At 45.6% G+C, this 24,413-nt stretch overlaps 1 protein-coding gene across 1 annotated transcript in view; it reads left to right on the top strand.

The window, feature by feature from the left end:
• EFCAB2 (EF-hand calcium binding domain 2) overlaps nt 1-4,671 on the top strand; it is a 32,156-nt gene extending 27,485 nt beyond the window's left edge. Inside the window, exons 4-7 of the mRNA XM_037392563.1 lie at nt 1,274-1,353; nt 3,228-3,270; nt 3,371-3,437; nt 4,415-4,671. Coding sequence (XP_037248460.1) covers nt 1,274-1,353; nt 3,228-3,270; nt 3,371-3,437; nt 4,415-4,530 — 306 coding nt within the window. The 3' untranslated portion in view covers nt 4,531-4,671. The remainder of the gene's footprint in view (nt 1-1,273; nt 1,354-3,227; nt 3,271-3,370; nt 3,438-4,414) is intronic.
• Nucleotides 4,672-24,413: the final 19,742 nt, after the last annotated feature.

The raw sequence follows: 24,413 nt of genomic DNA, 5'->3' as shown, positions 1-24,413 counted from the left end.
AGCAACCAAACCCCTTCAAGAGTACTGGAAAAGAGCAGGCAGCAGCTCTCCGGTTAAGCAACTGGATGTATCAGGCCTCACCCCAGCTCTGACCCAGCTCCCAGGAGGATTTCTTACTTCGTTTTTTCCTGGCTCAGTTAGGAGGTTTCAAATCGGTGCCTGATTGTTCTTTCAGTCTGAGCTGTGTCTTGGAGAGCCTAGCAAGGTGTCACTGCTGCCACATGAGACCACAAGGCACGCATCCAGTTTCAATGCAGACAGGCACAGGCTAGCTCCATCAAGAGGGCTCCTTGGGAGTAAAACTTGAAATTTTCACAGGGGAACGCACCCTGATGATAGGCAGCAGTTTTTACCATGTTGCTCATCTCTTGTGGAAGTACAGGAATGCAGTGGGAATGCTGCTAGAAGTCCCCGATGTTTTGGGACTAATCGTGTTAGTTTATTTGGGAGGCAAAGGGAAGCTTTTCTTTGTGTAGCATTTTATGAGCTGTCCTGTGACTGTTTCAGACTGCCCTGACTCAGTCTGCCTGCCTCGCTGGTCTTTCCCCTGACAATTCTCTCTGGCTATGAAACATGTGGAGGCAATGAATTCCATCCTTGAGGTGTACTAGGCTGGGGCTATGTCCAAACTAGCACATTAAATATGCCCAGAAACATCCCTGGGTGTCGAAGCCAGCTGGCACACAGCAGCTCATGTCTACCCTGGCGAATGTTTTATGTAGAGTGGCTGCCCAAAGCAGCCTGCTGGGGAAGAGTCCCCAAGGTCCTAGCCAGGCCTGGTGACTGCTGGGGGCAGTGTTAGGTGACACAGGCCAAAATCATGTCAGGGAACGTGCTAATGGTTTGCTGTTACGGGTGGTCACACCACGCTGCCTGGGAATGTGCCAGGTCCTGCTAGACTTCACTAGTATGAACGCAGTCTGAATGTTTAAACCTCTGCTGAGTGGCTGTGGGAGATAAGATCAGTTACCAGGCATCCCGTTCCCTTGCGTGAATGGTTTCCAGGCACAAGAGGGCAACATTGGCTTGTTGAAAGTGTCTATAATAGCAGGTCTGTATTTTGCCTGGGATATTATTTCTTCCTTGATTTTCTTCCTATTCAATCACAATCATTTCACACAGATGTTATGGTGCCATGTGATACTAAAAGCCTGATAGAAATATTCAAAGTCTAACTCCGTAATTTTAACGCAGGAACCACCCCAGTTTTCTGGTTTTTATATTAGTTTGCTAATGGGTCATATAACCTGCCATACTTAAGTTTTATTTTTAGGTAGAAGAAGAAGAACCAACTGGATACATTCATCTGGAAAAATTTCTTCCAGTGATGACAAAAGTAGTACTCGACAGAAGGTAATGGAAAGTGGATTTTTCTGCGTCTGTAGTTTATTCCAGATTGACAGGGTGGATTCAGAATAAATACATCTACAGTCATTTTATGTAACTGGAAGGAGTACAGGGTTGTTTTTTTTTTTTTATTTAAACTCAGATTACATTAGTTTGATAGATTTTGTTTCGAAATTACATCACCTACACAGAATTATGTTGTACAGATGATATAAATAATACTAGCTTATAATCATGAATTATGATAATGTGTAGCTTTTTTATTTTTAATATGAATCAGAATTAACTTGCTTTTCAACATGTTCTGTGCGTCTCTAAAATATTTTATATGCAAATTAAGGTCATAACCATTACTTTCTCTGAACATATGAGTTACAGTTACTGAGAACCACAGTCTGTTACAGTGTGTTTTTAATAAGTTGTACAAATCAGCTTCATATTCATGTCTCAAAGTGGCTGCCAGGTACAGTTGAATGTATACAACTAGCACCCTAAATGCCTCCTGATCTAATAGAAGCCTAGAACAAAAACACTGTTTATTTTTGCTGTTCATATTAAAAGGTACATAGAAATGTTTGCATGTACACAGCAACCTGTGCTATTTTGGTATTTTGCACTAAAAGCAAGATTAATTATAAGGAATTTGTCTTTTGTTTTAAAGATGGTAGCCAAGGGTTTTGGGAGGCTCAGTCTTGTCCAATACTGAGAAGTTGTTTTGTGCACAGAGGGTGGGAAGGTGTTCGGTACATGAAATAGCTATAGGATTTCCCAAAACTGTCTGGCAGTGCCCAGAGGCCGCGGGGTCCAACATGGGGCTGTGTTTGAGAGCCTTCGTGCCCCTGCCTGGACACGAACCAGCCATCAGTGTTGGGGTTCTGCTGTGCTGGTGCAAGTGTGCTGCATTCTCAGGTTCCTGCGCCTTCACCTTCTCTGGCCTTCTTGGCACATTTCTGGCTCCACACTGATGATCACAAAATGATCCCTGGCTGCTCTGGGCTCTCTGCTCCTCCTCCACACCCCCTCCACACAAACACACACACACACACAAATAAAAACCTCACACACTTTCCCCAGGCTACTGCAGGCTTGTCAAGACCCACTTTATCTTTTGGGCACTATGTCCATAGTTCACTTGTCCAAGGGCACATGAGATTTAGATCATAAAAACAAGGCCTCTTCTTAGCACATTTGATTTTTAGATAATAAAAGAGCGAGGCGGGTCTGGACGAAACAATCAAGCAGTTAGAATCTCCTTGCCTTCAGTGTCTTCTCTTTAGTATTTTCGGGGGTTGGTGAGAGTCTGCTGGGATATGGAAGGTTTCCATTGCTGCACAGGGCTTCCTTTTCAGCTCTGAAGTCAGGCACACATGCACGCACACACGTGCTCGGTTCTGCCATCTCTCTGAAATTGTTCGTGACAAACCTTTTCTTTGGTAGCTACCAGCCTCCTTCGCTCATCATCAGCTCATTAGGCTGTCAGAGTCCCACTAGGTGATCTGTTGGCTGTTGTCTGGCATATCTGGACAGAACTTTGTTGGGTTTTTTTTTGGCCACCTTCTTTTCAGTGCATTGTCTTATGTGGAATGATTCAGCTATTACCGATTCCTGCTGACCCACTCAGCCAGCTCAGACATGCAGAAGCCATTCATCTGGCTCTTTAGCACAAGGAAAATTAAACAGGAGTACAATAAAAGACATAAGAGGTAACGATATGGACAGTTCCAAAAAGTCAAGGTGGAGTTAAATGTTTGATAGACAAACTTGGTAAATTCTCATAGAAAATAAGTTTTTCCTTTCGTTTGGTGCTCATATTTTATTTTTTCAGAGTAGTACAGCAGCCTGACAAACAGTGACTTAACTTTCTGATTCAATGGTTTCAGCTACCGGCCTATTCCAGAAGATGTTCTTCTACATGCGTTTGAGGTCTGTAACTGAATATTCAAGTACTGAATTGCTGGAAAGAAGTTGCTGATTCTTGATTCAGGATGGTTAAACCCACAAGTTTTATTCTTTTTCTTTAAAGGCTTTGGATGAGAATAAATGTGGATATATTACTAAGGAGAAGCTGGTCAAATATTTGACTGAAGAAGGTAACATGACTTTTGTAATATCACTATTTAAGTAAATAAACATTACATGTGTACATGGCAGCTTGAGGTCCTCATTCTGCATGCCAAAACTTGCGGGAGTAGATACATTCTCTTCAAAAAATACCGTTGCTGTGATGACTGGCTGCAGACTACATCATTTCACTGGTGAATAATGCAGGGAAAGAACATTTATCTGCTTGCTTGCAGACTTTATGAGATAGAGATTATTATTATTAAGAGTCATAATTCAATCTTGTGCGGTGTTTTATGATTCTGTGCACATCTCTGTGCTTTGTAAGGATGTGACTCTTTTTTTCTGTCCTCCTGAGAACTGTATTTTAGATTTCCAGATGTTTCAGGTAGTTTCAGTGCTTATTTGTTCCTACATTATCTTGATCTTAATTCTAGTGCTGCATGCAAACAAAGAGATTCCAAGAGCAGATTTAAGTTGTATATCATGTAATCCTCAGTATCCCTTGATGAGCCTGCTTTTCTTGCACGGCTGACTCATGCCTGCCTGCCTGAAGTACAAAATGATGTGCAGGCTTTGCGCAAGACCTACCCTCAGATGGGAACCGTGTTCTCAAAGACGGATGAAATAGGCCATCAGCAGCTTTGAAGCTCCTAAAAGAGAAAAACCAGAAGCCTTTCATGATGTAAATATGAGTGCAGGGATAGCCAAATGAGAGATAATAATTCTAACGTACACATTAGAAGAATTCATTCTGACAAAAATGGTTGTTTCGAAATCCCTGTGGCAGAGAGGAACAGGCTGTTTGGAGTCTGTGGACCAGAAGGCGATCAGAAGATCCAGCTCGCTTGGTGTGGCAGGGCTTACACTGGCAAGAGTGAAGGAATTGGATCCTTAGTATTTCTCCTTTTCTCCTCTGTGTGAGGACCAAAAGGAGATCCTTGTGAGGGAACAGAGGTGTAATCTGCCAGCCTGAGACAAAGCGTTATTCTCTGCTGTCTTTCAGGTGAGCCCTTCACTCAGGAAGAAATGGAGGACATGCTCTCCACGGCTCTAGATCCAGAAACAAATACTGTTCACTACAGAGACTACATTTCAGTGATGACAGTAGATGAAACTTAAAATCTTCCCCTTCAGCGTTGGAGATGCCTTTTGGTAACGGCAGTGTAGCTTGGCAGTTAGTTGGAATATGTATTTTAAAGTATAACAAAGCTCAGGTTGTGACTTTGTGCTTATAATTAAAATAAAATCTGTGTAGCTATATTTCCTTGCGTTCTGTATACATGTTGAAATATATTCACACCTGAAAAAAGAGCTCTTGACAGAAATACTGTGTAAGGTCTGGGAAAGAAATCATGGAATTTGGTTTGAAAATAACAGGAAAAATGATGTTAATGGAGTCAAGAAATGACTTTACAATTGCATCTGAAAAAACTAATGGAAAGTGAAAACCGTGAAAGCGGGTCATAAGCAGGTGAGTATTTTAAGATGACCAAAATCACAAAGGCATTCTACTAAGATAAAGCTTTTATATTTAAATGTAATCCCTCTTTGTGTTCAACTAATAAGGCACCAGGTAGGTTACTCCTTTTGAAATAATATAATAGATCAAATACACTTTCTACAATTTCTAGTTTTTGTCAAACACTTGTGTTTTGTTTATCATAGGCAATTAAACTGGCCCAGTTTGTTCCATTTTGTGTTACTCCTCCACTGGGACAATGTATTTTGCTCCCATTTTAAACATGCAGGTAACACTCAAACCATTGTTGTAGTCAAATCTGCAACCAAAGTAATCCTTGAGAACATTTCTGTTTCTGTAGGCAATAAACAGTTCCCTTTCATAACCAGTTTGAAAGTTGGGAGCGTAAACGGTTCAAAACTTAGGATCATAGGAGTAGAATTTGGGTTTTGTAAACTGATGAAGCACCATTTTTTTAAAATATGTTAGGGTGGAATATGTGTCTCAACCACCTGTGCTGGAAGTCCACCACAGACCTGATTGCTCTTCTCATTTCTAGCTTAAACATTTTCTTGTCTGTTACTGTACTGTTGTCCTTTGAGTTCACGTTCTTTCCCTTGGGTTCTTACCTTGTACATCACCTTCTAACAAGTGATCAGTGGTTGCCCTCAGCTGATGAGGTCTCAGCAGGTAGGAGAAGATTCTGTGGTCTGGTCCTCAAAGGCACCATCTTGCAATTCGCGCTCCACACCTTCCACCCCATTTCTGTTTTTCTACTCCCTGTCAAGTTTGTTTTCCTCTTGTGCAGTGTCCTGCCACTCCTCTGTCTTAACTCCGTATCCCAGCTCTGTGTCATCAACAGACTTCATCAGCTGATGAAATCTGGGTAAGTGACACACAGAGGCATTGATTGCCTTACCCCCTGTCATGCCCTTCTAGTGGCAGAGCTGAGAACAGAGCCCAAGGCTCTTCATGTCACGTCTTTTGCTCTCCCCATTTCTTTCACTGGAGCTGGAAGCTCGGAGGAACTGTTTTCATACCGAGCCTCAAGGGAGCTGTCTCGCCAAGAAGAGATTAGCACGAATCTAAACGTGGTGATGGAAGCAAAAGCAATCTGGGAGAGACCTTTTAAAAAATTCTCTTTCTGCTCTAACCCGAGCTGTCTGTCACTGATACTTTCTTAAATGGTAAGGCAACAAAATGTTAATGCAGGTAAACAACATTTGCCTAGTTCTAAGCTAGGTTTCCACCTGGGACCCACTGTTGCATTGGTCCCAAGACCCGGCAGTGCACTCTCGTTAACACATTTACTGTGTATTTCATCTCTTTGTCAGTAAGAATGAAAAAAACGGTAATCATTAGTGTTATAATGCATGATGATACAGGTTTTTGAAGATTAAAGCAAGAGCAGCAAAGGCCAATTAAGAAAATATATTTTTTATTAGCCTTCTTTAGTCTCTCTTTGGAAGCTGGAATTATTTTCCCTAGAAATAATAATCCTTCTTCCATTGGATAGACAGTATGTTTTACTGGATTTCTGACACAGCTGGCGTGAATACAAGTTTCATTCATATTCTGCAGTCTTGGAGCCACTGTCAGCCTCATCTTGGATGTCAGCAGGAAGATGCTGATACCAGGAAATCATTCCAGAGTTTGCAGTGCTCCAGAGAGAGCACAATTTGTTCCTAGTGGTGCTACCCCAGAGGCCACCTCAGCTGCTGCCGTATCAATCAGGACACCCAGGTACCACAGTTACGATGCATAGTGCAGATAGGATCTTAACATGTATCCTTTGATGATACAGATACTATTTTTTATCCCACAGTCCTCAAATGCAAGGGTATTTGGGCAACTGAAAATGGGGTTGTGCCTGAATTTATCACACAGCAACGCCTCCAGCCCCATCTTCTTTATACCTGTCCCCAAGAAAGATTTGTGGGAACAGAACAGATAAAAGCAAGTCCTCACTTTTGAGCATAAGCAACCAAATGCCATTGCCTAGCGAGTTTCCAAACGGGGGGCGAAGGGAGTGTCCCGAACAAATCTCAGCCCCTGTAGGATGCGGAAAGCTGCGTGCTCCCTGCCGGCTGGGCTTGTGCAGCGGTGCTCCGAGCATCTTGTGGGGCAGCCACCCCGGCAGCAGCTGAGCGGTGCCCTACACGCTGCTCTGGTGCCCTACACGCTGCTCTGGTGCCCTACACTCTGCTCTGGTGCCCTACACGCTGCTCCGGTGCCCTTGTCTGGCACCACTTGCCAGCCTGTGCCGTGCCCACCTGTCTCCCTGTGGTGCTGGGGGGCTGCACGAGGGACCTCTGTGACGCTCCCTGGGATGGGCTCTCTGAGCGCCCTGCGTCACTGTGCTCCCTGCGGGTGAGCGGGGTCCTGCACCCCAGGGGAAGAGGGAGGAGAGGGGGTTTAGGGAACCATTTTGCCATAACTAAAAAAAACCCTTTTAGCTTCTAAATTTGAATGGAAAAATACATTATCCTCTTCACTCAGGTGGACAGATCAAACTGCTGAGTGGTCCTGAGCTGTCTCTTGCTACATGCCTCTCCTTGCTGGCTGTTTTGCCTCTACCCTCAAGATCAGGAACCCAGATAAGGGAGCAGATCATCGCACCAGGAAGCCTCTAGGGAGGAACCAGCCTGGCACCTGGACTACATCCACACAGGGAAGCAGAGCCAAGGCTTTGAAGAAACTGGGGAAGTCGGAGGGGTTTTGACCTAGCTGAAGGAGGGAGAGGGAAGGGAACTCATTACCCAGACGTAAAAAAGAAAACAGAAAAGAAAAAGAAGAAATCAAAGAAGCAAACCCTGGAAACCATCTACAAATACAACTGAATCAGCAGGCTGTTTACATCACTGCTGCGCGTTGTAGGCTGGACAAGACTTCACTTGTTTAAAACTTTCAGTAGGTTCAGCTGTGCCAGGGCATATCTGGTATGTAGTGGAGACCTTCTCCTCAGTGCTATCGATACTGTGGAGAAGTTCTTCCAGCTGCTGACTTTGTGTTTGGCAGCCCTGCTGCTTGTATTCAAGGTACCGCATCGCTTTTTATGTTTTCCTCATCAGCTTTGGGGTTGCTTCTCCAAAACACTTTTCTGCCTGGTAGTGACAGTCTCGTATACATTCGCACCTGAAGGCTTCAACACTTCCCCGTTGCTGCACGTGCCACCGTGGTATTTACAGTCCGTTCACACTCTCTATGGACTGGGTAGAAACAGGAGTTGCTGCGGCCACCAAAAGGCTATGGGCACTGCGGGAAGGGGACTGGGCTGTCCACCAGTGCACCTCCACCTGCGTTTCCCAGAGGTAAGAGCCTGCAAAATGTTAAGGCTCTTACCTCTGTTCAGGCAAGAAGAACTTGCAATGTTTTCCCTCCTTTGTCTTGTTTGACTCTGTCTTTTCTCCTGGTTCTCTTACACCTCATTTCATTAAGCCACTTGCGCGCTGGCCTGCGAGGGTTGAAAATGCCAGAGAGTTTTGCTCTGCCCCATGTTGCTGCCCATGACAGGGTGGCGTTTATCACCTGATCTAGACTTGCCACCACTGAAATCAGCCCTGGAAAAACTCATCACAGATATCGGGAGGATCCCAGGCCTTCGGTTTCAGGGGGAAGTGGCTGAGGATGCTGGAGTTCAGCCGGGGCTGGGATGGGGACGAGGAGCTATGATTTCTTTAAATCCTGTCATCTGCTGTTACTGTTGTTGAAAAGGGGGAGCGTAGTCTCGACAGCAAGGCACCAGGTTGGCAGGCAGGTTTCATTCTAGACTTGGTGAGAGGTATTGAGAAAGTCGTATAATCTCTCCCTAGCTGAACTTTCCACCTATAAAGTCAAAGTAATTACAAGGAATAGGAGACGGAGAGTATCTGTCTTGCCTGTCGGACGTTTTGTATTCCTGGCTCTGATGTTTGCACAGTGTCTGGTACTATGATGTTCTGATAAAAATCAGGGCCTACAGACCTCCCTGTCACATAATTAATAAAGTTCTCAGCCTTCAAGTCTCTCGTTCCAGACCGTACCTTCAGGTCGCAGCTTCTAAGCAGGTTGGTCTGCAGCAAGGCTGTTTGTTTTCCACGGAACCCAGCTCTGCTTCACAGTGTCTCACTCCGTGATAAGTCTGGTTGTAAAACTATTGAAACATCTGGTCTTATTGTTGGAGGGTTGTTTTGGGGGGGCAGGTCAGTACTAGGCATGGGGACGATGCTGATTTAAAAGCTAAATAAAGATGTAGGTTGAAACAAAGCAGATTCTCCTGTTTAACCCATTTTGAATCCCTGGGGCTACTATTTGGCTTAGCATAGTTCTGAAAGCCAAGAAAATGTTATTCATTATGCTGAAAAGACTGATCACAGCGTTTATATCCTGGGGCCCAAATCCTGAAGTCCTTATTCAGGCAGAACTCCCATTGACTTCAAAGGCAGTTCTGTCTGCAGAAGAGCTGCAGGAAGAGCGATGCGCTGGCTCACGGGGCGTTCATTGTGAAAACCTTTTAGTCTCTTTAAATGAAGCCTCATCTCTGGTAGAGCTGACAGAGATGTGTGCAACCAGCATGCAACTTGTGGCACTGAAACGACTGAAAATGTAACCCCATGTGAGTAGGTAGTTCATTTTGTCTCCAGTAATGCAAGCAAGCAATATTCAGCAAGCGTGAGCAGACGGAACTTTTCCATATTGTTTGGAGTACAAAAAGCAGAAATCTAGGGTGTTACTGCATGGAGGCTTAAAATTACCTCTTCCTGCCGTTATCCTGGAAACACTGCAGCCTTAAAAACACAACACATGTTGCTTCTGTGATTACATATGCTAACCTGATTCCTTTTATCCTGGGCTCTGTTCCTTTTAGAAGCCCTTTTCCAACAAGCTTGGCTGTTGCAGATCCCTGCCTGAATGATAGCATAGAAAGAAACAGTGTGAAATAAGATGCGTCGTGTAGAGCAAAGCCTTTGCATATTTGCTGCCAACAGGAGTCTCTTTCCCACCAAGGTAGCAGTGTCCTTCGGTGCAGAACAGGTCCTAAGCTTTGCTTTGCGGTGTGCAGCCATGCCTTTTCCTGGACACCAGCCTAGGGATTACCATAACCGGAATGGAGTTCTCAGGTTTTCCAGAGGGGTGATTTTGGAGCTGACAATATAAGAATTTGAAGCTCTCCATGTGAGGTCTTCCACATGTGCAAGTTACCTAAGCTGTACGCATGACAACAGTTCAGGTTTTACAGTGATGGAATACTAGGGATGTGGTATGGTCCAGATGGAAGCTAGTAACAAAGGCTGAAATTTAGCTTCGTTTTAATTTATAGTAACACAGCCAATTAAAAATCAGTAGTTCAACTTTAAGGACCACTTTGTTGAAATACTTGCCTGGTGAGGTTGCACTCATTATCGCAGAGACAAAACTAAAATAAAACCCCCAGAACGTAGTGAGTTTTCATGTGGTGTTAAGTTGTTGCCTTGAGAAGCGATGCCATTCCCCAGAGCTCCCCCCGACAGAGAGATGCCTTCAAATTCAACTCCAGCTTGATGGAAAGCAGAGAACCTTTCTCTAGTTCTTTGGGCTTCATCAAAGTTGCAGAGATTCGTGGTTAAGCTAAGTACAATGTTTTACCAGCAACTGCTGAGATCAAAAGGGGAGAACTTCCTGGAGAAATTGTGTAGTGGGGAAAAGACCACTCTAAATACAGGGGCCTTGAGTCAACCTGTTCCTGGAAAGAAAGGAAGGAAGGAAGGAAGGAAGACAGAAAAGAAAGACAAAGAAAGCAAAAAAAAAAAGAAGGAAAGGAAGAAAGTAAGTAAGAGAACAGGAGAAAGAGAAAGGAAGAAAGGAAGGAAGGAAGAGAAAGAAAAAGAAGGAAAGAAAGAAAAAGAGAAAGAAAAGAAAAACTAAAGGAAGGAAGAGAAAGAAAGAGAAAAGAAGGAAGGAAGAAAGATAAAGAAAAGGAAAGGAAGGAAGAAAGAAGAAAAAAGGAAAGAAAATGAAAGAAGAAAGGAACAGGAAGGAAGAGAAAGAAAAGGAAGCAAGAAAGAGAGAAAAAAGCAAAAGAAAAAAGAAAAAGGAAGGAAGGAAGGAAGAGAAAGGAAGAAAGGAAGCAAGAAAGAGAGAAAAAAGCAAAAGAAAAAAAGAAAAGAAAGGAAGGAAGGAAGAAAGACAAGAAAGAAAGAGAAGAAAGGAAAGAAAGAAGAGAGAGAAGGAAGAAGAGCTCCATGGCTTTATCAGAACTACAGTTAGCTGACTTTCAGGGGACATGAGCAGACACATCTGCTGCTCAGGGTAGCTGTTCCTCAGTTTACAGAGGCTGGCCTGAGTCTGAGGTCCAGCTGTTTGAACCTGGTGTGTTCCCATCAGAAGCCTCAGCCAGCACTCCTCACCCGGGGGCGCGGCGGGGGCTGCTCTCCACCTTCGCCTTGCAGCAGCCGTACAAAGCTCAAATGGGCAATAGTCTGTCTTCTGAAAACCCCCACCTATCTAATCTAAGAACACCTATGATAAAACGCAGGGAGGACACACAATAAAACCAGTTACCTACTTTTTTAATAGTTAATTTATTTAATTACAGTGTTTTAGAATTTATATAAGCAAGCTCTGTAGCTCCTTTGCCAAGACAAGTTTCTTTTTGACATCACACCAAAGTACATATCCTGAAAGCATCCGTAAAAATGCACTGGAAACAGAGGTAAAAGGAACTGTTGAAACTATGTAAGCTTCGTTTTTACACCAATGTGAAGAAAGTTTTTTCCTCTTCATTTCCTATTGACAACGTGTTGTTGGGCTTTCGAGAAGATGTTCTCATGGAAATGCTGTGGCTCCGTGGGGTAGAACTGAGTGGTCACAAAGAAAGGGGGCATGTGGAAACGTGCCCTTTGCATTTTCTCATGTAAAGGACTGAAATTTTTAATTTCCATCTTCCAAGCCACAAAGGGATGCAATGTCTTTTGGCAAAACAGTATAATACAAGATGCACTTGTTGGTGAGGTCTGTGCTTTCCTCTTCAAAAATGTCCCACTTTTCCGGTGTAACACTGTGGATTAGTTGGAGTAGGGTATCTTTCCCAGGAACTTCCTCTTTAAAACAGGTAAATGAACACCAGGGACAGTAGCAGACAGTGCAGAGCTTAAAAAAAAAAAAAAAAAAGAAAAAGAAAAAAAAGAATAAGAGAAATCCCATCATATGAACCTTGCTGCTTTTCTAATTGCCAAGGGCGTGTTCTGTCTGGCAGAGATGATTTGCAACACCTGCTGAGAGGATGAGCTCCCGCAGGCAGAGGGGAATCATGATAACTCTTCTTTTGGATGGGATGGCAGAATTTTAACAAGGGATTCCCACAAGCCCCATAAGCTCTCTCTGCAGCATCCTTCTTTCAGAACCTGACCACGTGGTGTTGGGGGGAAAGGACCGTTTAAATGTTCCAAGAGCGTATATATGTCTATACCCACATTCCCTAACTGTGAAAGAACGCAGGTGCTTGGTACGCTGTGCTAGCTAGCCTTGGGTAGCCAGAAACCATTGCTCCCACGGGAGGCAACGTTGCTGGCAGCATACGGCCATGAAATGATGGCTCTTCTGCTGTTTTCCCAGGATAACACAGAAGCTGAACATCCCTGCGCATCCCTGCCCATTCTCACTGGGGTAGCAAAGACTTTACGGTGATGCAGCCGTCAGGGGAGATGATGGATGATAAACTGCAGGCATTGGGGGCAAACACAGAAGAAGGAAAAATGACCTGCAAAGTAGGCATGTTGAACCCAAACACCCTTTACATGCCAGGTTCACACCCGAGGTATCTGATGTCAGTCATGCTCTGTGCTATTATATGCTTACGAATGGGTGAGCTCAGGAAAAACATTTACATTCAGAGAAAAATTCTTCATGCACAGACTGAAATGGGAAATAAAGTCCCATTCAGTCACCAGGACTTCCCAAACAGGGTCCCTACAAAACGGGAAGAAGCAACGCCTGCATTCAAAGACCAGGATGCACAGAGGAGCAGTGGCCACCTGAGCTAATATGACAATTTCAGGAGGCCAATGACCACGAAAACTTCAGTAACAGGATCGTATCTGCGAGGAGAGGCAGAAGAGAGAGGAAGAAACGATAACTGGAGAACACTTCAGAGGCAAAACTACATGTATTCCCCTCTCCAGAGATGCTTGTGGTACAAACAATTTTTATTTTTAAACAAAACGTGTCCTCACTGGCGTCTGTGATAAACTGTTTGGCTCAAAGGTTTTGTAATGCCTCTTGTATAGAGCTGTCACACTTCTGCATTAGCGAAGGCCTTCGTTTTAGAAGCTTATGGTCAAACTCTTAGTTTTCATCTACACAAGAAACATGCAATAATCTGCTCTTCTCACTTCTGGCAATAGCTTCAGAAAACAGTAAAAGCAACCTGGACGTGAGTAGCTCTGGAAGACTCCAGCATGCCTTTCCAACTTGTATATAACGCGCCTTGTACCCTCCTCTGTTGGAAGCCAAATTCTGATTAATGCTGCCCAAATATGAGTCTTATTTCTGTAACTGGCGAGGTCTGTGAGCTACACCAGCAGAATTGACAGGTAAATCACGGTGGTGGAAAGGCAAGAGCGCTTTCTCCCCCTGCAGATCAAGCTTGCCCGGCTCTTGGAGAGCTGGCCGAGACCCAGATCTCTGCATCAGCTAATGAATGTGTCTCCAGGAGCCAGAGAAGAAACCATTCATCACTGCTAAAATTTAACTTTGTAGCTTACCTTTCGGCAATGAAAATTCATAACAAGGATAATAAAAACGGCAACAGAGGAACATTCTTCCCCTGTCTCTATCGGAATTACCTGCTGTTTGTCCAGCACTCATGTGCACCCAGCCGAGACAGGCAAGTTCTCTTTTGTTCTGCACTGAACCAGATATAAACCGTAAGGTAAAACTCTTGCACTAAACTTCTGCTCTGCCGGTGAAACCTTTCAGCCTTACAATATTTATTTAGGAACAACAGATAAGATTCCGTTTGCAGGGCATTTTTCAGATAGGAGGTGGATGGAATAGATGTGGTCAGAAATGGCCATCTTCAGTCCCTGCTGATCTGTGAGTGTTCCTCTTAGCCACAGCATTTCCAGACCATCGCTGCTCCCCTCCTGGGGACAAAGCCTTGCTGTGTCCCCTTGCAGCCCTGCCGCTGCTGCACAGCATGGTCCCCAGCTTCACCCGGCTCCTGAGTGTCACTGGCAGTAGAAACACAAACTATATCAAAGCAGTGACACCAATGACAAGCCAGGTTGCGGGAAGTCCCACTCCTCTGACTCAGGATTGTAAAAATAAGATAAACTCTCCACATTCGTTATTACCTTCATGTTACCAATAACATCGTTAATCTACTGTAACACTCTGTAAGGGTCCAGCTTTGCTGCCCACGAGGTGTCCATCTCATGGAAACGGTGCAGTGTTCTCCGTCATCCTTGACCCTTATACTGATGGGATGTAACTCATACGGATGTATGTGGAGATGCCAGGATGGGGTCTACAAAATCCCCGTCTCCCAGTTCTTTGACGGAGGGGCTCACCATTAACATGATTACATCCAGCCAGCTCTGCAGCTTGTGTTCCCATCACAGACTCTATTTTCATATAAATCTGAAGTCAGCTGGTTATGCCCCCCCACAGTGGCGTACACAGTAGTCGTGTTAAGAAGAAATCGGCCTCTTTGAAAGCTGTGTGTGACTGAGCCACGTGTACAGAGTATGGTTTGTACAAGTACGTGCTTTCTGGCTAATTAATGCCTGCACCGCTGAATGCAGAATTAGGCTGTTGCTGAGGGGAGATGTATATTACGGACTAGAGGAAGAGCACCTATATCATTGCGGTTGTTGTGCTTGTATCTCTGACCATCAGCAATGTGAACAAGTACCAATTACAGGTACCACAAGGGGTTTAGCTTGGAGCCTAATGTAATGGGTTGTTGCAGAGCCTGTGCCTTGCTGGAGCAGTTTGCTGGAGACAAAAGCTGTACCAGAGGCAAACTAGGGGCACATGGTTAACCTCCCCAGTTGCATGGTAATGTGTAGATCTCTCTCTGTCTCACTGCTCTAAAAATGCAATCCTTAGTAATTCCTTTGAGTTCTCTTTGCCCACGTTGATTCCTGGAATGTACCGGACATGTCTGTAGGCTGTGCCTTCTCCAGCACTACTTGGGTGGGTCAAAAGTTCGTATGCAAGCGCACACTTTGACCACCATCTTCCTCCTCCTGGGGAGAATGCCTCATTCTGCAGGGGTGCTGGTGGCGCCAACGGCATATTTTGGATGCCTGCTAATTACAGAAATCTGTAGATCGGCCACGCACTGCTACATTCACAGATTAGAAACGGTTTCCATTTTTGCAGAACAATCCTTCGATTACTCATTAATTGGGGCTCCACGTTCCACTTTCCTGCATAGTCTGTGCTTGCCAAGCTAGTCCATGGGTCAAAGGAAGTTGTTTCCGTGTAAGCAGAGTTCCTTAAGACAGATTCTTCATATTTATTCCTCTGGCTGACGTCTTCAAGACCCTAAAGAGGAGTGGGCCTGAGAAGGAGGAGAGGTGGCCTGGCCCTTCCTTGCAACAGATGTGGTGTCAAAGTGCACCAGCAAACGAGTCTCACCGAGATGCCACATGCTGGCACCAACACTGGCAAGGCGCTGTGACTGAGAAATGCAGACCCTATGTAAAAATAAGGAACTACTTACCTGCTTGAAGAGGGCACGCAGAAGAATTTCAGGATTAGTGTCGTGCTCCATGAAAATAAAAGTCTTTGTGGTTGTGATGTTGTGATGTACACAAGTTATCCTCATTTATCAAGACCAGAGCATTAAGGTTCTTGAGTTGTAAGGATTGCTGTTACCAGTATTCTATGTGGCTAAAGCTTGGAGAGCAATCTTGAATATATAGAATGTTGGCTTTAGTTAGCAAACTAACTTTGTTTATGTAATCTGTTAAAAAACACCTCCTTGGACGGTTTGCTCAAAGGAATAGGGACTGACCATCATTCAAGACTGGTTTACAGAACCATTACTGGAAATGCTTATGAGATCTGTAAAATAACTGTCTATAAACAAGTATCTCTAATGATGTCTTGTTTCACTTTGTAAAGTTTTAATATCTCCTTAGTAAGTCTGAATACAACTCTAATGCCTAATTAACCACCGTTTTGTTTCATTAGCACGCTATAAACAAAAAGAGCAACTGGTGCCTAGGCAGGTAGGTCGCCTTTGCAGTAACGGTTCATCTTGCGAGGGGACCTACGTGCTTTTCTTTCAGCACAGAAAAGGGCAAACAGAGTCCCACAAAGAGCGCTGTCAGGACCTTCCCCTGGAGCAACCTACAAGCTTGTAGCCTTCGCTTGGTTGTATTTGCGTGGCATTAGTAACCCTGTAGCAGCCCTAGCTGCCCATTCTTGTCCCAATTGACTTGAACTACATGTAGTGATTTTTTCTGCCTTGTTTGCCACAGTCCCATTCAACAACACCCTCCCCCCCCAGCTCCCATGGACCCCCCCACTGACAATCAGCATCTGAGCAGCTTCCTACAACGCTTCCTCAAAAGGTTACAGCCTTCCTTCTGAAGTCTAGGAAAAATCTGTTCCAGTCAAGCATGGGAAAGAATGTGAACAATGGGACAACCCTGACACGCACGGGGAAAAAAAAAGGTTGGTCAGTCATCTGTGTGTGTCAGCTGAAGGTGTTTGCTTCCCGGTAATTCTGGGAACCCCTTTCATGAGACACCAGCCCCTCTGCAACTGGGGCCAGGGGGCCAGGCTGCGTCTCCACACAGGTTTTCTGATCCAGCTTCACAGCTGTGGGCAGGCAATAGGACCACTTCAGCTGTGGATATTTTTGTAATGCTCTTTCTGGTCCCTCTGGAGCTCGCTCCATGCTTTTTTGCAATGAAGATGTTTTCTCTGTGATAAATACATCATTGAAGCCCATGTAAGATGAAGGTTCTCCGAATGATACAATCTTACATACGTTCCTCTCTAGAGGGTGATCCTTGGGTGAACTCGCATCACCACCCTGAGGCAGAGCGCAGCTTTTCCTAGTACAACAAAAAAAGCCGGAATCACCATGCTCTTGCTTTTCTGTTTTAAGTAGGCTTAGCAAGCTACAGAAACACTCCATTTCTCTTGAGATCTTCCCCTCACCTCACTGGTTTCCTTATTTATTTGTATGTAAACAACCTCCACCTGCCTCCCCGGCTTGCAGTACCCCCCGCCTGGCACAGACACCATGTCGTGCCAGTGCTGGTGCAAATAACAGGGCAGCAAACACCAGCCTCCCACCCCAGCGGGACCACAGGTCAGCACGAAGTCACTGGAGCCTTCGGGATCCAAAAAGCATCCTGCCTTCAGGCTGTCCTCAGCCCTACTTGTTCCTGGCGGTGACAAGGGAAGCCCCGGCTGCTCTAGCAGCGCGGGATGCTGTCCTGTACACATTCACCAACACATTTCCCAACTCCAAGGGCACAGATTCCAGCTCTTCTGGACCAAAGACCTGTTTCAGTTTGCCGTCTTGTTAGAGGAGTAACTGTGTGAACGTGCTGGCACTCTCAGCTTCTCAGTAAACATTAAAATTACAAGTGCCCTCACCCAGCAATGCTCATTCCAGAATATCGGTCCGTGCTTTCAGATGGGACCAGCCCCAGCTGCCCCTGCAGCATGCTGCATTTTTCCATGAGATACCCGGCCGCTGTCCAGAGCTCCTCGGTCTCAGAACGGCCGTGTGCCTCTCCTGCAGCATCAGCCACTTCCCAGACTCCCACCCTGCCTGTGCGAGGAGATTTGGATCAAATTAATTACTGTAAATTGACGTGGTTGCATTGTTTCAGATCAGACATCGTGCAGTGAATACAGCAGTGAGGCTAGCACTGGTTAAAATGCCCAAGAAGGCTAATTGCATGGGGAAGACTTCTTTAATATGGGCAGGGCCAAGCAACCAGATTAAAATGTAGGCGACTGTAAATATTCTGTAAATATGTCTGTGCATGAAGAGGCATCCTGATGGGTGTCGAGAGAGGGAAGCCTCTGGGAAAGAGGCAATGAGGAGCAGTGGGGGCAGAGTAAGGGCGCTAACCTCCTCCTCCACCAGCACAGTGGTTTGCAAAGTGTTCATCTTCCTGCAGTGCTGTTATGGCTGTGTGATGCTTCTGGCTGGGATAGAGTTAATTTTCTCCACGGCAGCGGCTATGGGGCTCGGTTTGGGATTTGTGCTGGAAACAGCGTTGATGACACAGGGATGTTTTCGTTACTGCTGAGCTGGGCTTACAGAGCCAAGGCCTTTGCTGCTTCTCACCCCACCCCACCAGCCAGTGGGCTGGGGGGGCACAAGGAGCTGGGAGGGGGCACAGCCAGGACTGACCCTGGCTGACCCCAGGGATACTCCACACCGTATGACATCGTGCTCAGCAGTAAAACAAGGGGGAAGGTTGGGGGGGGTGGGGGGTGGGGCTGCTGCTTGGGGGCTGAATGGGCATCGATTGGTGGTGAGCAATCATTTTCATTGGTATCACTTGTCTTTCTTGGGTTTTAGTTCTCTCTTTGGTTTTCTCCTTTCCATTAAAATTAAATAATAATAATAGTAGTAGTCGTAGTAATAATAATATAATATTAAATAATAATATTAACAACAATATAATATAATACAACACAATACAATATAATTTAATATAATATGATGTAATGTAATATAATATAATACAATACAATACAATAATATTGTTATTATCAGAAAGAAAATTAAATAATAATTATTACATTATATCATATTGTATTGTATTATATTATATTATGTTATGTTATATTATATTATATTGTATTGTGTTGTATTATATTATATTGTATTGTATTTTGTTGTACTGTATTATATCATATTATATTATATCATATTATATTATATCATATTATATTATATCATATTATATCATATCAAATCATATCATATCATATCATATCATATCATAATTGTTATTTAATTTTCTTTCTGTTATTAACCCGGTCTTAACCCAACCCACAAGTTTTCTCACCTTCCCCCTTGCAGTGCTGTCCCCCCACTGCGGGCGGGCAGCGAGTGGGCGGCTGGGTGGTGTGAGTTGCTGGCGGGGGTAAACCCATGCCGGGCTGTTACGTTAGCTTGGCCTTGGCCGACTGATGCAGCTTTGTGCCTGAGCATTGCTACCAGCTTACAGCTGGCTCTCTGCCGTTCAGCTTGCACCTGATCGCAAGGGTAGAAGTTAAACTGGTGTTTAGTAAAAGGAGCTTTAAATCCACACAAGTAACCATCCAAGAAAGTCAAGCTGATTTCATAAAGGTGGTGTAAACTTCAATTTATGTTAAATTGGTAAGACTTGCACAAGCAGACAAGCCCTCCCTAAAGAACAGAAGACCCAGCTCTGCTGCCCTTGGTAATGACGGGGTAACGCGTTCCACCCTGCCGAAGCTCTCCAGCAGCAGGAAGAAATGCCCGTCGCTCGCTGCCAGCCCACCTCCAAAACCGTTCGTGCTGCCGCCTGCCAATGGACAGGAGCGTTTTCCCTCTGTCCTGGTGCCTGACAGAATAGTTATGGCTCAGAAAAGAGCCGTATCATTAAGGCAGAGGGCAGGGGCATGCTCCTGAGCGCATCTGCCCCTTGCTCATGTTGCTTCCATGGAGAGAGCAGAGCCTGAGGGGACGGACGGAGACTTTCCCAAAGCTGTGAGCATGCCTGCCCTGAAACTCTGCAGCAACGCTTCACCCGAGCCTGCCCGGGCACACAGATGGGCTTGTCGGTGTCATCTCCCCACTGCTGACTTCTGAGCTCAGTGACAAGGCTGCTTGTTTGTTGAAACCTGAAAGAAATTCCTGTGCACAGCAAACCAAGCTGGCCTGGAGCACTGGCCTCGCGGTGTCCCTCTGGGGAGCAGGGATGCCTTACTCACCCCCTGCTCTGAGCGCTGCGGAGCTGTGCTGCCCAGCCTGAACCTTCCTTGACAGGCTGTGATCACCTGGGTCCAGCCGTGAGTCCTCCTGGACCCCCCCGATGGGTTATTCGTGTGGTCAGAGCAGGAGAGCATGACTAAGCTGGAGAAAAATGTGTCATGGTAGGCAAGGGAGGACAAAGAGAGCAGCTCTGCACCTTCCTTGGCCACTGGCATGAGTCCACAGGAGGTGCCAGGTCTAGCCATGGATCTGCCCTCCCCAGCTGCCAGCGAGATGATGAAAAGAGGGATACAGGGAGCAAACTGTGTCTTTCAGGACAACGTCAAAATAGAGGCAGGTAACAAAGAGGTGTGAGGGAAATGGCAGGTAGATAAGCCAGTTATCGTCCCACTGCAGTCACTTCATAAAGAATATAATCAGCTTGGAATGGTGTACAGCAAAGAGAAAAATGGAACAATAAAATTTTTGGAAATCTGCAAGCTGTAAGGTTCACTTTTAACCCTAAACTTGGTGATGAATGCATGAAATGTTTGAAAAGGGGTTGAAAAAAGGTTTCAGATGAAAGAGATGCTCACAGATCTGGAGTGCCTACTGCTACAAAAATCTCAGGAACATACCAGGGCGAGACCTCTGACATAGCTTATCATGAACGTAATTCTCTGTTGTCTGAGCACTGAGTTGAATCAGTTCACCTCAGGTGAGCCGAGGGGCAGAAAAGAAACGCCAGCTGCCTTTCATATGGTTTCATTTAAGGCATTTACACAGCCAAGACTAGCCTAGCGCCAGTGACGCCAGCTCGGTTGTTGATCTATGCTGCTATAAATTACTCCTGCAACAAGAAAGGATGCAGCATAAAAATGTGATGGTACAACTGCTTCGCTGTTGGTTTCCCAGGGCTGCCTGTTTGCTTCGCTGTGTTATCTCCGCTTTCCCCCTCCACGTCCCCTGCACGGCATCCCTGGCTCCGTGGTACACACGCTGGCTTTGCCCTTGCCGCCTTCCAGCAGCCACTTTGCCTGTTTTCTACCTTTGGCACACACCGGCTGATATTCATCCTGTTAATGTTGTTATTCATTAATACCATCTTCTCCCCTCTTCTGCCCAAAGATTACTGAGAATAACTCTTTTGGAAAGACACGTTTTTTTGTGGCCCTTGAGGGAGGTAGGAGAGTCTTTGAAGAATGTTTAAAGGGAATCCTTTACCCTCTGGTGTCTCCAGCTGGTGTGGCTGCCCTGGGGGAGAATGGTTAGCAGCGTGCCAGAGCCTGGTCCTAGCTGTTTGGGCTGCCATGGGCCCCCTCAGCATGAATCCGTGGCCACCGCATTCCCCGGGGGGTTCCATCCCAGCCCCATGGAAGCTGGGTGCTGCTGGAGCGTTACCCTGGATGTGGCTCCACTGTGCTTGGCTCAGCAAGCGGTCGATGGCTTTTCCCTGTGCCTGCACAGGCAAGTTTTCCAGACAAGAAGCAGCCCCCATCTTCCTTCTTTAGTGCCTGTGACTGGCTACTTCACTATTTTCTTGCTCTGTTGCTGTTCTGTGTAAAATCCGCATCGCTAGGGCTTGGTGCTTTGGGATTCACAGGTGCTCCCCCTCCATTCCATTCTTCAGGCTTGTCTTCAGTTCTGGAGTTGCAATGAATGCTTATTGTGCCCGAGTAACAGAAAATGGGATTCTGTCAAATTCCAGTATTTGAATTTATGAACTTAACCAAAATTGGCTGCACACTTCTCATTGCAATGCATCCCACTGTGAAAAAGGACTGTAAACTTCCCCATGCAATCCTGCTCTGTGAGTGTGCGTATATATATTTATATATGCATGACACCGCATCCTTTCTTACTTATGAAACACATATCAATAGGGTATTAATAAGTAGGCATCGATTTTTACTGAGAACATAAAGATTTATGAAAGTAGGCAGTGCTGCGTGGCAGGAACTGTGAAAATAGTTTGTAAAAAACCTATGAAATATTTCATGTTTAAGATACAGAGAAAACTTCCATTTCAAATAAATCCAAATAGACAGCCCTTCGTGGCAAACAGATCGCTTTTGGTATCGAGCAAGGGTAAGATTTAAAGGCAACTGGTTTGCCACAGAATGGGGCTCTTTGTCCACATGTGAACACAAATGGCTTGCTTTGCTGTTACAGAGAGGTTGGGGGGGGGGGGGGTGTCCCAGGAGAGGTTTGGGGGAGTCCCAGGAGAGGTTCGGGGGGGGGTCCTAGGAGAGGTTCAGGGGGGGTCCCAGCAAAGCAAGGGAAGGAAGGCTTGACACCTGCGCAATGCCGAGGCAGAAGGGCTGCAGGGATGCGTACCCCTGTCAGGCTGGCAGGAAAACCCTGTCGTCGCTTGGAGGAGGAGAAGGCATATTTAAAGGGTACCGATGCAGACCTGCTGGTAACAGTAAGAGGTAGAAGCCGTAATAATGCCCACTGAGAGAGTTCCCATCCGTGTTACACCGCCCATAGCTAGGGGCTGTGGCGGCGCGCGAGTAGTACGTATTTTCCATGTCAGGTTTGTTTTCATGCCAACACACGAGGTAAATCTTGGGACTGATTTAGAAATTTTGCTACAGCAAACACCTTCAGCAGCCAGCTCATGCAGAGGGAGTGCCCGGTCTTAAATCTCCGTGACATTGTACCCAACAATTGTCAAAAGCAGGCGGGAGCCCATGCTCCCCAAGCAGAGCGTATCCCACGTGCTGTAGATGGACCTGCAGCATCACACGTACAAACGCAGTCTGTACAGCTGTTTCCTCCTGTACCGCATGGATTCCTAACTCCTACGGAGCACTTGGGTTGTGGCTACGTGTGTTTCTGGTGATGTCTGCACCGTACAAAAGGATAAAGGACTTAATGTGCTTAATGCACTACAGCTTTTTGCCAAACTGATCCTATACTTCAGCGAGGGGATGAGAACAAGAACTGGAGTGGTTTCAGGGAAGAGATATATCCAACTGGGAAAGTTCTGGCGATCTTATTTGCAGCTCTTAATAATTAGCTGTTTCTATCTTTAAGATTAATTCTTTGTCACTATTACTACAAATGCCTTCAATTTCCTCCCCGTCCCCTGACGGACTCCAGCTCATTAATATTCAGCTTTAAGCAAGTGTCGGAGCTGTCATGCATTTCAAATCTCCCCGAGGAAGCTTTTTAAAATTGTGAGTAAGACCCGATACTGAGACTTATTAGCACCAAACTTGGAAACAAAGCTCCTGTGCAGGCAGCGATGATTCTTCAAGTTACAGTCGCTGTCACCTTTTTTATCCCGAGCTATATTATAAATGTGAATACCTCTAAGGATTTCTTTGATGCATCCAACATTTCCAGCTCTCGTAGACTACTGTTTATTGATAGAGCTGGGCTTGTGCCAGCATATCGGCTTTGAGTGATGAAGCTGAACTTCTAGGTCAGATTTAATTGCACCCATACTGAGACATACTCGGAGGAAATCCGCTGTGGTAGTACCTCGGCAGATCGCTGGAGCGACAGCACATCGCCGCAAATGTGCTGCGGTGTGATGGAGAAACCAGAGGTTTGTGTACTAGTTAGAAGACAGGTCCCAACAGTCCACAGAGGTGCAATACCTCCATCGAGATCGAAGCCCATCCTTGATGCTTTGAGACCAGCTGTTGCTCGAACCTCTGATACTTAACCCTGTATCCAAGGCTTTGGCTCCTGTCCACTTACTTATAGACGTCTGAACAGCTCTGTTTTTTCGGCTCTGCCTGGAATTAAGAACAACATTTAGTCTAATTTCTGAGCTGATAGCATAAATGATGTGCCAGGGCTAAGATTAAGGCAGATTCCCATGACTACCAAATATGATAACAGAAAAAATGTGTAAACGTGAAATCGAGAGGTGGCTGTGGGGCTGCCTGTCACCGGCCCGTGGGTCTTTCCTTAGTGACACAGGGAGCAGGAGGGGTTGTAAGAGGAAACTTTTATCAATTTCCACACAAGGGAGCCTAAAGAGAGGGAGAAAGCTCAGTGCTCAGAGAGGAAGGTGTTAACCCAGAGAAAGGGTTCTTGGCAGACCTTCTTGCTAGAGCAATGCTAGTGTCCTATACATTGCCCAGTGCAAAAGAAGAACTGGAAAGAATATAGCAGCAACATACCTCAAACTGGAGAATTTGGAATATCTCAGGTTTCAAAATTTTTCACAAGTCAGTAAATCTTTCTTGAATGACCCAACACGTCAGTAAGTACTGACAGCCGTCAGGAGGGAGAGGTGACCTGGCAGCAGCAGAGCTGCCCAGGCTGGGCCAGACTGCGAGCTGCCAGAGGAGCTCCCTCGATCCCACCTTCCTAACGGTTCCTCAGACCTGAGAGGTGAGAAGATGGAAATTTGCTGCTGAAATGACACTTTTACCATGTCCTGAGGTCTTCATTTCCTGACTGGAGATATTCTTCCTACTCACCAGTCATGACCCTACTTCCTCACCTCAAACCAAACAGCCACCAGCTAAGGACTGGGGAAGTCATGGACTTCCTCCTCAAGATCCTGCCATGTGGATAGGATCCATTTTTTTTCCAAAGGGGCTCCGGTGCCCCTTTGCCAGGGATGGCCTCCCTGTCATCCAGCCCTGGGTATGAACCCAGCTCCCTTGGGCTGCTGCTGGAGCCCTCGCCCGG

This window comes from Falco rusticolus, chromosome 6, assembly GCF_015220075.1.
Source record: "Falco rusticolus isolate bFalRus1 chromosome 6, bFalRus1.pri, whole genome shotgun sequence".
Classification (NCBI taxonomy): Eukaryota; Metazoa; Chordata; class Aves; order Falconiformes; family Falconidae; genus Falco; species Falco rusticolus.
This window is presented reverse-complemented; position numbering and strand designations above follow the sequence as displayed.